Source organism: Rousettus aegyptiacus, unplaced genomic scaffold (assembly GCF_014176215.1).
Source record: "Rousettus aegyptiacus isolate mRouAeg1 unplaced genomic scaffold, mRouAeg1.p scaffold_m13_p_14, whole genome shotgun sequence".
NCBI lineage: Eukaryota > Metazoa > Chordata > Mammalia > Chiroptera > Pteropodidae > Rousettus > Rousettus aegyptiacus.
The window spans coordinates 40,681,862-40,697,203 of NW_023416289.1; the positions used below are offsets into that span (position 1 = coordinate 40,681,862).

At 50.4% G+C, this 15,342-nt stretch overlaps 1 protein-coding gene across 3 annotated transcripts; it reads left to right on the top strand.

The window, feature by feature from the left end:
• The first annotated feature begins 875 nt into the window (after window positions 1-875).
• ITPKC (inositol-trisphosphate 3-kinase C) lies at window positions 876-15,340 on the top strand. 3 transcript variants are annotated; one of them, XM_036231673.1, is made up of 7 exons: window positions 876-2,154; window positions 6,038-6,203; window positions 7,976-8,189; window positions 9,039-9,243; window positions 11,269-11,370; window positions 11,969-12,040; window positions 13,903-15,340. In XM_036231673.1, exons 1-7 carry the CDS (start codon window positions 997-999, stop codon window positions 14,104-14,106), a joined length of 2,121 nt encoding a protein of 706 aa, XP_036087566.1. In that variant the 5' UTR covers window positions 876-996; the 3' UTR covers window positions 14,107-15,340. The 3 variants fall into 3 exon arrangements, with proteins under 3 accessions (XP_036087566.1, XP_036087567.1, XP_016022277.2); XM_036231674.1 differs by having other exon boundaries at window positions 6,041-6,203; XM_016166791.2 differs by having other exon boundaries at window positions 879-2,154; window positions 6,104-6,203.
• Window positions 15,341-15,342: the final 2 nt, after the last annotated feature.

A 15,342-nucleotide genomic window follows, 5' to 3' on the forward strand; every position in this document is an offset into this window, starting at 1 on the left:
CTGTTCTGCCTTTCTGTCTTCTCTTTTCTTGATGGTGCAGTGGGGATGATGATGATCCCTACCTCACAAGACTTGGGGTATAAAGTGTTAAGTACAGTGCCTGACACAAAGCAAGTATACAAGTGTACATGTTTTGTTTGTTGTAAATAAATAAAAATTCCCATAACAACACTGTGAGGAAATTATCCTCGCTATCCTCCTTTTACATCTGAGGAAACTGAGGCTCAGAGGAGGCAAGTCTGTTGGGAAACAGCATCCTACGGAAGCAAGTGTTAGAGCCAAGATTTGGCAAGGCATCCTAGCTTCGGTTAAGGCCCTGACTTTATCTATCCTCTAACCTTCCCTTGACTTTACACAAATTCTTTCAGCGCTCTGGGCCTCAATTTCCCCGTTGGTGAAGTGCTTGGCTCTTGAGGCATTGAGCACACATTTTTTGAAACAATCAAATAATACTATGTATTCTCAATTTACAGGCTACAAAACTGAGCCAGGGCTGAGGTAGGAACGTAAGTCAATCCTCAAAGTAACACAGCTAGGAAGTGGCAAAGGCGGGTCTTGAACCCACATCCCTGGGATTCTCGAGTCTTTGAAACTCAGTCCTGAAGAAGGAACGCGCTGCTAGGCTCATCATCGAGCGTTATAGGGTGTAGGGAGGTTGGACGAATCGCAGGGGTCTAGAAAGGGGCCCCACTGGCCCGCAACCGGGACCCCAGAGGTCTCAGCACCTGGACCACCGTCCACCGCTGGGAAGCCACCAGATCCACGGGAGAGGGGCGGGGCCAGGCGAGATCCGGCCCCCCCTTGCGTCACGTCCGGTGGGGCGGGGCTTCGGGGCTTTCCCCCAGAGGCGGAGTATCGCTTAACCCCTGCGTAGCCCGGAGGGCTGGAACTCTGTGGGCCGGAACCGGGAGTCAGGGCTCCCTAGCCACACCCCTCACGGGATTTAAAGGGGCAGGAGGGCTGGGTCAGGCCGAAGCCCCAACCAAGGGAGCTGGCATGAGGCGCTGCCCGTGTCGGGGGAGCCTGAACGAGGCCGAAGCCGGGGCGCTGCCAGGGGCGGCCCGCATGGGGCTGGAGGCGCCGCGAGGGGGGCGGAGGCGGCAGCCGGGGCAGCAGCGACCTGGGCCCAGCGCAGGGGGCCCGGCGGGGCCACCGGAGGGGGGCGGGCCCCGGCCCGGGACCAAGGTGTCCTGTCTCCACACTGAGCGAGAGGAATCCAGACTCGGGCCTGAGCCGGGGACAGACGGACAGACTGAGCGTGAAGCAGCTGGCTTTGGAGTGGAGACGGAGCGGCCCAGCCAAAAGACAGAGCCAGAGAGGTCCAGCCTCCATACACATCCAGAAAGGCGCAGCCACTGGTCAGAGCTGGAGACAGCCGGTTCCTGGACGGAGACTGGAACAGATGGATTTTCGACTGATCCACGCAAGTCCGACCTCCAGTCTCAGCCAGAGGGTGCCAGCCTCTGGACACAGCCCGACGTCGATGGACACTGGACAGAACTAGAAATACATGGGTCACGGACCCAAACAGAGAAGGCCAAGCTCTGGGCTAATAACCTCTGGACCCACCAGAAGAGGTCCAGCCTCCGGACTCAGCCAGAGGGGGCCTGTCTCTCAACAGAGCCAAGTGCTGATGGCTGCTGGAAGAAACTGTACATTGATGGCTCCAGGACACAACAGGGTACTGAAGGCCCTGGGAGAAAGCCTCAAACTGATGGCTCCCGGTTACAACAGGATGCTGAAACAGCCTGGAAACAGCATGACACTGATGATTTCTCAACACAAGCTACTGATGGCTCCTGGACACAGCCTGGTACTGATGGTGCACAGATACAAGCTACTCATGGACCCCTGACAGAGCCTGGGATAGACTGCCTTTTGGGAAAACCCAGCCAAGATGGCCCATTAGCAGAATCAGAACTTGGGGAGTTGGTGACTCACCTGTACTCTCACCTGGAGTTTAGCTCCCTGACCCCTGTGCCCCGCCTCATCATCACTCCTGAAACCCCAGAGCCTGAGGCTCAACCAGTAGGACTCCCCTCCCAGGCTGAGGTGGGCAGTGGCGGCTTCTCCTCTGCCTCCTCTTTCGACGAGTCTGAGGATGACGTGGTTGCCGGGGGTGGAGGTGCCAGCGACCCTGAGGACAGGTCTGGGGTGAGTGGGACCCATCCTGTCCTTAAGCCACATCCCCTCAACCCTTTTTCCCCCTGCCTTTTCTTTGAGAAGTTCTCTAACACCTACCAGCAGTTCATCTCCAGGCACCTCTTCCATCTGCTGACCTTCCTCCCTATGGCAGCCAGGTTACTAACCCACTCCGGGCACCCTCCTAATCCTTTCCCCCTCACTCACTGCCTCTGGTCCTGGGGTCTAAAATGGATGACCACTGGCCGACTTCATGCCACCCAGGACCCCCTGAAATGGTGTGATCGTGTGAGTCCGTGAGTGTAGACACACATTTTTACAGCAAAGGTCTATGGTTTCTTTCAGATCCTCTAGAGAATGTATCTGTGACCTCAAAATCTGAAGAGCAGTTGTATAGAGGGACAGAAAATGTACACTTTCTACGCCAAATTTCTTAGTCTGGGGCGTGTGGCTGCCTTAAGGGGTCATGAACCTTCACCACCCTTAGCCCATTCACTTCTGTAGAGAGTGAGCCCCAGCTCTTATCAGATTCACAAAGGGCTGTGTGCACCCAAAATGCTAAAGGACCCCCCAGCCTAGCCAGGTACTCTCCCGTCTCCCCATTGTCCTCCAGTTCCCCAGAGGGCCCCCAGCAGGCTTGTTTATATCCTCCACCCTCACCCCCAGCTTGGGTGTGGCTCTTCCCTGGTTCTCCCCTGGTGAATCAGGAGGGCCGGCAGGGCAGGTTCAGAAGGGAGGGTCATTGCAGAGGCAAGTGTGAGAGCCTGAGTGGGTCTGCCTGCTGGGCCCTTCCATTGTTCGGGACTCAAGCTGGAGTCCGCCCTTAGCCCCCCTCATCCCACATGCTTCCCTCAGAAACATGCTCATACATGTGGCCAGAGGTGTGAGAGACAGACCTGCCTCAGCCTGCCTGTGCCAGAGCAAGGCAGCGACTCACAGGCTGTCTGCCACTGCCGTTCCCTCTGCCTGTTTCCTCATCTCCTTGGCATCTCAAAATAGCTGAGCTTGAAGTGGGTGAAAAAAACATAGCAGCCCAGCCCTGTGCTAAGCTCCTCGCTCGTATTAACACATTTAATCCTCAGGACAGCCTTAGGAGTTAGAGACTATTATCCCATTTTGTAGATGGGAAAACCGAGGCACTGAGAGGTCAAGATACTTGTTTAAGGTCACACAGCTTGGAAGACACAGAGCTGAGATTCAAACTCTTACTGGATACCGGGCACTTTTCTAAGTACTTTATATGTGTTCACTCTTTGAACCCTTATAGCAGCACTGTGAGATTGTGGTGATTATTATTTCCATTTTACAGATGAGGGAACTGAGGTCTAGAGAGTGGAGGTCGCTTGCTTAGGACCGTCCAAATCCGGTGGGAGCCAGGATGCTAACTCGGTTCTGAGTTTAAGACTCAGTCATCTTAACCTCTGTTATGTGTGGATTTGTCCCTAACAGTACTGGTACTTTCCTCCCAGACTCCCTGTCTCCAGTTTTTCCTCATCCCTCTGGAAGCCTTCTCAGTGGCCCACCTCTGATCAACTTTGGAACTTTCTCTGCTCCAGCGCCTTCCATGGCTCCCCAGGGCCTTTCCGATAGTGATCAGGAGTTCAGTGCTGTGTTCAGTTTCCTGTCTCCAGGCTCCTTCCCACGTTTAGCTTCCCTTCTCCCCCTCCCCCCATTCCCCTGCTGTCACAAAGCCGAAGTACACACTGTTCTTCGAACACCCTGCCGCCATCCTGCCTCCACTCATTACTCAAGTTGTTTCCACTGCCCAGAATACCCTTGCTTCCTTCTCGCTTCCTTCTCACTTTATTTTGAAATCCCATCTGACCTTAAAGGCCCAACGACTTTCTTCCTTTCCTCCCCACTTCCTTCCTTCTCACATCCATCCTGTCTTCCTAATCAGACAACAACAGTCCCTGAGCCCCCACTATGTGTCTGGCCCCATGTCAGCTTTGCTGGGGACACAACAGTGACCGAGGCACTGCCCTCATGATGCTCCCAGGCCAGTGGAGGAAACAGACCCATCACCAGCCTTTGACAGCTCTGAGTGGTCAGAGCTGGAATGGGGGAAGCCCAGGGGATTGTGGGAGTCCAGAGGAGGTGACTGGCCAGACTTGGGTGTTGGAGAGGGCCTTCTGGAGGAGGGGGTTGTGACTTGAGACCATCATGAAACCAACCCACATTAACCATAAGATCTAAAAAAAAACCCAGAAGATACTGAATCTGCTTATGATAAAAAACAAAAGAGACAGTTTCAGCCAATCTATCCACACGATGTTTTTAGATCACTTATTATGTGCCAAGCCATGGGCTAGGACACAATCATAACCATGGCAACCACAGTCCCTGCCCTCTGAGCTTGTAGTCTAGCAGGAGTGTAGCAGGTGAACTCAGGACAGCGGGTCAGACCAGAGGCACAACCAGATGTAGAACTGTGCTGTGTGATGTGGACAAGTGACCTCAACCCCTGAGCCTCTGTTTCTTTCTCTGTAGCAGAGTCAACAAATCCTCCTGGGGTTGTGTTTTTAGGATTAAGTAGGTTATGGCACACTGCGTCTTTGTCATTATGCCTGGAATGTTCCAGGTGCTTAGTAAACAGGAACCTTATTAATCACCTCCTCTCCACTCAGGCACCTGGAGGGGGGCTGAGAACAGCTCTTCTCCTGCAGTCCAACACCCTGACCCCGCTTCACCTTTCCACCTCAGTTAGATGTCTGCTAGGTGACTGGACTCTGAAGGAGTAGAAGAGAATGTGACCTTGACCCCAGGGTAGCAGGGGCAGGGTGTAGGGGGTGGGATGAGCCACATAGCTTCTTTCTCTGGAGACGTCCCATTGTCCCAATACCTGCTAAGGGCCTGCTGTGTGCTTGGAGCAGTGTGTGTGTGTGTGTTTGTTCATGTGCTGCACATGTATACATTTGAATCAGACACTAAGTCTCAAGAAGCTCTTGGTTGAGTCTGCATGATACAACTAAATCCTTGTTTCTTTTTGCTTCTCTGGTTTTCTGTTGCTATCTGTTTTTCTCTACTTCCATCTTTTTCCTTCTCTGCCATTACTTTGTATCTGTGTCTCCCTTTTTGTCTTTCCACATTTCTTTTGTTTTTTTCTCTTCTGGTAATGCTGTATCTATCTTTATATTAGTCAGAATAGGTCAGGATTTGCTGTAGGAACAAACAACCCCCAAAACTTAATGACTTGGAACAACAAAGGATATTTTTGTTTGTAATTCACAATGTTCTGTAGCATGAAGGGGCTGAGGAAGCCTCCATTTCTTTTTTTACCCCTTTTTGCATGAGGAAAAAGAACATGGGGAGTCACGCACTGGCTTAAAGGCTTCCATCCAAAAGTGACACTTCTGCTCATATTTCAAGAGGGCAAGGACATGCCTGCAAGGCAGGGACTGGAGCTATTTGGTGAGCAGCTCTCAAGGCTGCTGCAGTCTGTCTTTGTCCACGTCTATCTGTCTCTGTTGTCACTTTGTCATCTGTCTTGGTTTCTTCTCTCTCTGCGATTTGGCCTCCATCTATCAGCTCCTACCTCCGTCATTTCCCCTGGAAGGTCTGACTTGGTTTTGGAACGGAGACAAAGCTACCAGGTTTTTGGTGTGTATATGTGTGTATGTGTGGTGGGGGTAGGGGGTGGGGCAGAGATTGCTAGTTACTGCATCAAAACCTGGCATATCTTTACTCGTTCAAGAAGGACAGAGAGACACAGATACAAAGGAAGTGATGACAGGGAGAAATGGACAGAGACCCCCAACTTTATGGAGGCCTTTGGGGGGGTCTTATGATTGCTGGGGTATCTGGACTGGGCTCACCCAAGCGAGCTCGGGAGCAGTGATCTCAGGAAGGCTTCTGGCTAGAAAGGTCCCAAGTCCACCCTTTCTTTTTCTCACAGCAGCACCCCTCATCCCTTTCCCTCCCTGGCCTCAGCTCTGACCCCGCCGTGCTCTGCCCCACACAGAACAAACCGTGGAAGAAGCTGAAGACGGTTCTGAAGTATTCACCCTTTGTGGTCTCCTTCCGAAAACACTACCCTTGGGTCCAGCTGTCCGGACACGCTGGTGAGAATAGGGGGCAGGGGCAGTGGGGGCGAGACAGGGCTGTGCAGAGGCGCCTGGGCTGAGGAAGGAAAGCCACAGAGCTACTCTCTGTAGTTTAGTTTCCCCATCCGTAAAATGGGCTTGGTAGCGGTGCCCACCTCATGGGGCCTGGCCATTCATACATCAGGGTGGAGGGCTGTTCCCTGTTATCCTGGTATTGGGGGATAAATCCTCAACCCTGGGGACAGATGGGCCTGGGCTGAAATTCTAGTTCTGCTTTTTATTTGTGAGTGACCCTGGGCAAGTTTCTTTCTCTCGCAGGGCCTCAGTTTCCTCATCTGTAGCATGGAAGCAATCGTACCTTTCTTGCAGGGTTAACTGAAGGGTTAAAATCAAAAATGCATATCGAGACTGAGACACAGGCATCTCGCGAACGGAAGTCATCATTCCATGTCCTTGCTCTGTGTCCAGAGCATAGTCGGCCCCCGGCCAATAATAAATATTTTAGGTTTTGTGGGCTCTGCAGTCTCTGTCACAAGTATTCAGCTCTGCAAAAGCAGCCATAGATAATACGTAACCGTGTGAGTCTGTGTTCCAATAAAACTTTATTTTAATCAAATGGCAGTGAGCCAAACTAGACAAACCATGCCCATCAGCAAAGGGAGACAAGAAGTGAACTCATCTGCCTTGTTTAACCTTAGATCCGAGTCAGAGGAAGGGCAGGGTCCCCCTGAAACTGTAAACAGAGGTGGTCGTTGCATCCTAGTCACTATTGCTGAGTTAAAACAAAAAACAAAACACCTTAAAACTTTGTGGTGGTTTACAAAAGAAAAGTTAAGGAATAAAACAACCATTTTATTATTCTCACAGGTTTTGGGTTAGGAATTCAGACAGAGTATGGCAGGGATGGCTTGTCGCTGCTCCGCTCAATTAGGACAACTTAAAGGCTGTAAGCTGGAAACTTTTGGAGGGTTAACCACCCACATGCCTGGCGATTGATACTGACTGTCAGCTGTGTCTCAGCTCAGGCCACTGGCTGGACAGCCTAGATGTGGCTTCTTCATGTAGCTGCTTAGGCTTCCTCATACTATGGTGGCTTCGAGGAGCCAGATTTCTTACATGGCAGCTTAGGACTGCCAAGTGTCTATGCCAATAACGTGGAAGCTGCATGTATCTCCTTTTATGACCTTGACTCTGAGATTACATAGTGTTGCTTCTGCCATAAGTCTCTCAGATTCAAGGAGAGAAGAATGAGAGTCCAGTTCTTGCTGGGGAATGGCTAGTATGTGAGACAGGAGTTATTATTGCAGCCATCTTTGGAAAATATAATCTGAAAACACAATCTCCTTCAATAGGAACTTGGAATTTTAATCTACACTATCTGTACGGTCCAAGAAGTGCCAGATTTGTAAATTAACTTAAATTGGCCCCAGTTGTTAGCACTCTGGGACTCCAGGCAGAACGAAACACATGCACGTCTGCTCTGAAGAGTCCGGTTCTCAAGTGAGATCTCACAAAAATTCCCACGGCTGATCGTGTGCTCACAATCCAAAATTACAAAACAAATAATGATGCAATCTGGTGTGAAGAAGAACTTATTTAAACAAAGAACAGAAATAGGCCCTTCCTGTGCCACCCCTGGCCAAGATTTTGAGAGTCGCGGGGAGGGAGAGAAGGCATTGCAGAAGGGTTGGGCAAAAACGACGGTGGCCAGGATCTGATGTGTACAGGAAATGAGGAGAGTCTCTTGCTGATACAATTCCTGAACCTCTCGTTGACTGTGCTGCTCATAGGGAACTTCCAGGCGGGAGAGGATGGTCGGATTCTAAAGCGTTTCTGTCAGTGTGAACAACGCAGCCTGGAACAGCTGATGAATGACCCCCTGCGGCCTTTTGTGCCAACCTACTATGGTGTGGTCCAGCGGGGTGGCCAGGCCTTCAACCAGATGGAAGATCTCCTGGTGGACTTCGAGGGTCCCTCCATCATGGACTGCAAGATGGGCAGCAGGTGGGGCCGGGGATAGCCATGAGGCAGAGGTGGAAGGTCAGGGGCAGGCATGTGTGATGACAGTGCTAGGTCGATCTTCGAAGCGATTGTACATTCCCACTAACGCTGTATGAGAGCTCCAGTTGTTCTGTTTTCTCAACACTTGATATTACCTGTTTTATTTATTTTAACCATTCTGGTGAGCATCTCATTATGGTTTTAATTTCTGTCGATTGGCCACTCAGAAATCCTCTTTTGAAAAGTGCCTGTTTGAATAATTTGCCCATTTCTCTATTAGGCTGTCTTTTTCTTTTTGATTTGTAATTCCTTCTATATTCTGGTTATGGGTCCTTTGTTGGAAATACACACACACACACATCTCCAACTCTACCATTTCACTCTCTTAATAGTGTTTTTGATAAACAGAGTACTTTTAATTTAGTCCAGTTTGCCATTTTTTTTTCATTATGATCAGTAGCTCTGTGTTTAAGAAATGCTTTCTCCAAGATCATGAAGCTCTCCTGTTTTCTCGTACAAGATTTATAAGTTTTAACTTTTACATTTAGATCTGCAATCCACCTAGAACTAACTTTCTATATAGTGTGAGGTAGAGATCAAGGTGTCTTTTTCCCCCCACGTGGATATCCTATTGACCCAGCACCATTTATTGAAAGGACTTCGCTTTACTCACTGAATTGTAGTGTTTCTTTGTCATAAATTGGGTGAATGTATTTGTCTGTCCGTGGACTCTGTTCTGGTCCACTGGTGTATTTTTCTATTCTTGTGTCATACTGTAATTTTATAATATGACTTGGTATCATGGATGTAAGCCCTCCAGCTTTGTTCTTCATAATTTCCTCTGTGTCCTAGGACCTACCTAGAGGAGGAGCTGGTGAAGGCTCGAGAACGGCCCCGGCCCCGGAAGGACATGTATGAAAAGATGGTGGCTGTGGACCCTGGGGCCCCCACCCCTGAGGAACATGCCCAGGGTGCGGTCACCAAGCCCCGCTATATGCAGTGGAGGGAGACTGTGAGCTCAACCTCCACCCTGGGCTTCCGGATCGAGGGCATCAAGGTGAGGGCTGGTTGCTGCTAGCCTGTCATGAAAGGGCTGGGAACTAGATCTAGGCAGGGCTTTTTGGGGCACATGGATGTTAGGGAGAGCTGGAAAGGAGCAAGATCTGGAGATGCCTGAGCATCTTTTCTTTCCATCTTCTTCTCCCTTCCCATGGCCTCGCCCCAGTCTGACCCCGACTTCTCTTGCCCCAGCCTCCTCTGATCCATCCTCCAACACAGCAGCTGGAGTGATCCTTTTTCCCCCTTATGGAAAAAGACTTTCTTCTCTCTCTCAGTCTCTTTCCTTCCCTCCCTCCCTCCCTTCCTTCCTTCCAGCTATAATAGCTCTTTGTGGATATGCCACAGTCCCCTATAGATGGCTATCTGAGTTGTTTCCATTTTTTAAAAAATTTATTTTTAATTTATTATTATCATTTTTGGTGACATTGGTTAACAAAATCCAGTAAGTTTCAGGTGTACAATTTAACAACAAGGCACATATATGTGTTGCATTTTGTGTTCCCTCCCATAGTTAAATTTCACATATTTGACCCGTTTCCATTTTTTTGCCACGATAAACAATGTCTCAGTGGATCACTTTGTACCTAAGACATGTTGCTAGTGTGAAGGTTTAGCTGTAGACTAGATTTCCAGAACTGGGACTACTGGGTCAAAGATGAAATGCATCGGGAATATTGTTAGGGATCGCCAAACTTCTTCTGTAGGTGTTGCACCTTTGTGTATCCCCCTGGTGAGGTATGAGAGTGCCTGTTTTCCCGTGGCCTCGCTGGAGCCATCTTTCTAAGTTACAGATTCAGCTATGTTTTTCTGCTATTCAAAACCCTTCCGTGGCTCCCTAGGACCTTAATGAGAAGTTCCCTGGCCTAGTGGGTTCTCCAGGCACAAGCGTCACCTCTCACTCCTCCCTCCCTGTCTACCTTTAGGCCTCAGTGAAGCATTTCATCTCCTTGAAAAGGCCCTGCTCTCCTGCCACAGGGCCTCTGCACATGCTGTTCCCTCTGCCAGAACTGCTCTTCCCCCTGCTGTTGCCCTGGTTGGCTCCCAGTCATTTTCCCGCCTCTTTTTAACCCATTTCCCAATTAGAAAAAAAAAAGTCTAGCTCGGCGCCAGCGTTAATTTAATTTTACATAAACATGCTCTTTGAAGCTGAAGCAAATCTGGTTTTTACAGTGAAAATGAAATATAAAAACTGTTCTTGGAATTATTTCTAAACAGAACTTGTCTCTAAACCTTGTCTCATATAACTGAAATGTATGCATAACTCGAATTCATCAAATGAATCTTTGAGAACAATGTTAACATCACGCGTAGGAATACTACATTTTCTAGGATTTGACATTTTTAGCGATCGAGAATTACTATATTTTTAACTGGAAATACCACTACTAAAACAGAATGAACTAAATAGGATGATGGCATTTGTTTCCAAAGACTATCGGTACACTAGAGTGATGCAAAAATAATAAAAAAAGAGATATTTTGTGGCAGACTTTGGGGATGAGGTTAGGTCTGTAACCCATGAGTTATCTCAGAGTATATGCTATATTGGCAAGTGCCACTGATGAGTATTCTCGGGGCAAATTGGAAATGGGTTAAATTCATTTCCTCCAGGAAGCCCTCCCTACTAGATCGGGCCTTCTCTTTACCTCCTCGTAGTTCTCTATACTTCTTTGTTATTCTTATCTCCTTTTGTGATGTTCTTATTTAATATCTACTTCTTTCATCTGATGGTGTCTTATCTTGTTACCTCCATGTTACCAGTGCCCACATGGCACCTAGCACAGCATGGCAGTAGGACTCATGTGGCTTCTCTGTGCCCCTCCCAGACATGAAAAAAAAACCACTAGTCTCATTCATTGAGTGCTTTCTTACTATGTGCCAGGCACTGTGCTGTGCATCCTACATACCCAATCTCCTCTAATCCTTACATCGGCTTTAGTAAATTTCCATTTTCCAGATGACAAAAGTGAGGTTGAGACAGGTGAAGGGACTTACTTAAAGCTGCCCACGCTTTACCCCGCAGAAAGCTGATGGGACCTGTAACACCAACTTTAAGAAGACACAGGAGTTGGAGCAGGTGACAAAGGTGTTGGAGGACTTCATGGATGGGAACCGTGGAATCCTGGTGAGCGGGATAGCCATGTCCCAAATATAGCAGCTTAGGACCACTGCTGTCATTGTTCCCAAGTCACTGGTCTTTTGCTTAGGGCCAAGGGTGGCAGATTCTGGCTGGTGTTGCTCATCATCTGTGGTTGGCTGGGGCTTGGCCAGGGCAGGCTGATCTAGGATGGCTCTGCTCACATGTCTAGTGGTCTTGACCACTTGTCTCTTATGATCCGGCAGGCTGGCCTGGCTTGTTCTCGTGGCCAAGAGAACAAGTGAAAATGCAAGGCCTCCTGATGGCTAGGACACCATCATTCCTGCCATGTTCTGTTGGCCTGAGCAAGTCATATGACAAAGCCTAGGTTAAAGGGAAACAGACTCTACGTCTTGGTGGGAGAAGTGCTAGGAATTGTGGGTATTCATGTAATCTACTAACAGCACTCTTGTCTGGGCCACTCCGACGCATCCAACCCTTCCTCATTTTCCTCATGGCTCCCCTTGTCCCATCCTGGCTGAGCTTGCCCTCTCCTTTGGGGGTCTGGGGCAAGGTCAGACCTCAAGGTGGGAAAGGACCCACAAAGTCCCTATGCTAACCAAGAAACTCTCCTTCTCACACACAGAGAAAATATGTGACACGCCTGAAAGAACTCTGCGAAGCTCTGGAGAACTCCCCCTTCTTCAAGACCCATGAGGTATGATCCCCAGGCACCATGGCAGTAGAGGCCCTGTGTGTGGGGTGGGGGTATTGGTGTCCATGTGGCACTAAGGAGAAGCAGCCGACAGAGTTACAGGCTAAAGCTATTAAAAGGAGACCTCAAGTGTTGGGGTTTGCATTTTTAGGGTAGGCAGCACAGGGGATTTCAAGGAAGCGGGGAAGTTGGGGGCATAGACTCAAGCCAGGTGGCCTGGGATGAAGGCTGGCTCTGCTGTGTGACTTCTTGGGCCTCGGTTTTCTCCTAACTGGGGAGGAACACTAGTCCCTTCCTTACAGGGCCACTGAGGTGTGACACGAGCACCTGTCAAGTGCCACTTGGAGCACAGGAATGTGTTTAACTCCTAGCTCTTATAAGTACTTTGAAATCATAATTATTTATAATTCTTGTCATTTGCGTTCCTCAGTGGCTCTCCCCCTTCCCCTCTCTCTCCCTTCCACAGCCTGTGTCTCTGTGGAAATAGTCACCTCTCTGGGGCTGTCTCAGAAAGTCTGAGAAGTGACCAGCACTGCATGTACCCTCTCCTCCCTGCCTTTCTCCAGGCTCTTCCACCTCCCCCTCCAGCCCCTCCGACTCTTTCTCTTGCTATTACTGCTGGAAGAGCCCCAATCTGGGAGTCAGGCCAGCCCGATTCAAACCCCAGCTCCACAGGCCTGTCTGCTGACCCTCAGGATGGGGTGACGGCGGACCTGTCTTCGGGGCATGGGGAAGGTTAAGTGGATTCATACTGAGGAAGCGTGGCCCATAGTCAACCCTCAGTATGTGCCACTGTTACTGTCATGTTTCTTAACATCAAACGTCACCCTCATGGTCCTTGTCACTGCCTTCAGGCTTTACACACAAGTCACGAAGAGAAGGCCTAGGGATTCCATCTTTTCTGTCTTCATGTTTGGTTTCACCTGTCTAGTGACTTAATATTTTGAAAAATGAGCTGCCAACATTTAAAATGGGAGACTTCACACCAAAATCAAGATTTCATTTTCCTTGGCATGTGGGAGACATGATGGCACCAGGCCACTCACCACGTGCCGCAGCCGTCCAGAGCAGGGCGGCGTCTGCCTCTTCCCACAGGCGCCCGCTCATCTGCCCCGGCCTCTGGGTTCTCTGGGGAAAGTGGGGGTTTGAAACCTGACTAGAAGGGAGAGATATGCAAACCTAGAATTAGATAAAGGCAAGGAAACTAGTTATTTCTAACTAGAAAAACAGGATCAGCATCTTTGCGGGCTGCATGCCAAGCCCTACAGGCAGCTGATGAGTGCGTGGATCACGGAATGCTGCCAGCAACCCCCAGAGGTGAGGCCGTGACCATCATCCCCATTCTACAGATGTGTAAACTGGACACAGGAAGCCACTTGCCTGGGGTCACCAGTAGCGGATCTCTGGGGCTGCATAGCTGCTGTGCCTTCCCATGGGGATGGTGTGGTCTAATTCCTTAGTCCCCGCCAGGCTCTCCTGACCTATTCAGGGGGTCCTGTAGGCATCTGAGTTTGTACTTCAGCTTGGAAAAGGAGACTGGTTGACATCTGTTGTGCATTTGCTCTACTGGCAGCTGTTTCAAGTGCTTTTTATAGAGTCATTCATATATATAGTATGCACAGCAACCTTTGAGGTAAATGGCACCATTATTCCATTATCCTGACTGAATATGAGGAAGCAGAGGCACAGAGAGGTTGTCACCTGCCCAAAGCCACACAGCCAGCAAGGAGCAGAGCCAGAATTTGAACCCAGGCAGCCTGGCCCCAGAGTTCATGCTGTCATCCACTCTGCTCCGATGACCCTTGGGGAGGGCACCTTGGCCGATGCTTGCTCTGCCCTCGAACCTCCCGTCTCTCTCCCTGCAGGTGGTGGGCAGCTCCCTCCTCTTTGTCCACGACCACACTGGCCTGGCCAAGGTTTGGATGATTGACTTTGGCAAGACGGTGGCCCTGCCTGACCACCAGACACTCAGCCACCGGCTTCCCTGGGCCGAGGGCAACCGTGAGGACGGCTACCTCTGGGGCCTGGACAACATGATCCGCCTCCTTCAGGGTCTGGCCCAGGCGTGACCCATTGGCCCACTGCCAGCTTTATTTATTGGGTGATGCTGTCTGGCTGGAGGAGCCCTGAGGTGTGTGGGGACCTGAGCGCTGGCCTGCGGAACAGGAGAGGCTGTGCTGTACACCATGCAAGACCATATGGAAGGGCCGAGGGGCCTTGGGGACCAGGTAGTCCCAAGCCTTGCATGATACAGGGCTTGTAAAGACTGGAGAGGGGACATGACATGGCTGGGTCCCACCATGAGTCAACTACACTGGGCCCTCCACCCAGCCAGGACGATTCCCAAGGGGCTGCTGGAGGCCACAATGAACCTTGCACCCTGAAAGAACAGCATTTATATGCTGTAGGGTGCAAGCCTGACACCAAGCCTGTCACCATGTGAATGACTAATCACTGCCTCTTCGTCAGCCGCTTTGGGCTTCAAGCTGGCTCCGAGACAGAGGACCATTCAACTTCATCTGTGGTGCCCCGAGGACCAGGCCTCATCAAATGCAGGAGTTGCTTGGTGGCCTGGGAGGGTTGTAGCCCCATCTCTTCTTCTGGGGGCCATTTAAGTGCTGACAGGCTCTAAGGAGGATGACACCAAAGGACTGGCCTAAGAGCTGCTGCTGCTGCGTGGGCCCAGTTCACCCTGTCCTGCCCCACCCTGACCCCGCAGGATCCTCTCTGCCCCTTTGACAACTCCTCTGACCCCACTGCAGACCAAAACCACAGCCACATCCCATGCCAGTACCAGCACCACCTCATCCTTGGGCACCACTTCATCCTTGGGACTTCCCCCCTTGCCTTTTTAAGTCTTCTTCCTCTTGGTGGACAAAAGTGGTAAGGGCTTTTGGTGGCAGGGAAGCAGGCTTGGGAATTGGTGCTGCCTTCCCTGGGTGGCTGCTATCCCGCCCTGGGCCCTTGCCATGAACTGGGGCCAGAGGCGCAGGGTGGGTGGGGCTGCTGGCTGTGACCCCAAGTTCACAGCCTGGTCCAAACCAAAGACCCCAGCACCCTGAGGTGAGCAATACATCTCGTCCCTGTCCTGGGTTCCTGGCCAACGAGGCTGGGCTCAGTGAGGACAACCACCTCCCTCTAAGCCAAAGTTCTAATGTCATTTTCCAGGGCACACTCCTCTACTGACCTTTATACTTATTTATATGAGGGCGACAGGTAGATGGGGCGGTGCTGGGGAACAGGAGGCAACACTGCTTCACTGCCTCCCCTGCGTGACTCCCCAATAAAGACATTCAAAGCCAACA

Coding starts and splice junctions, on each gene's coding strand:
- ITPKC (XM_036231673.1), top strand. CDS start 997: ATGAGGCGCTGCCCGTGTCGGGGGAGCCTGAACGAGGCCGAAGCCGGG. Junction 6,204..7,975: donor CCAGCTGTCCGGACACGCTG/GTGAGAATAGGG, acceptor TGCTGCTCATAG/GGAACTTCCAGGCGGGAGAG. Junction 8,190..9,038: donor GACTGCAAGATGGGCAGCAG/GTGGGGCCGGGG, acceptor TCTGTGTCCTAG/GACCTACCTAGAGGAGGAGC.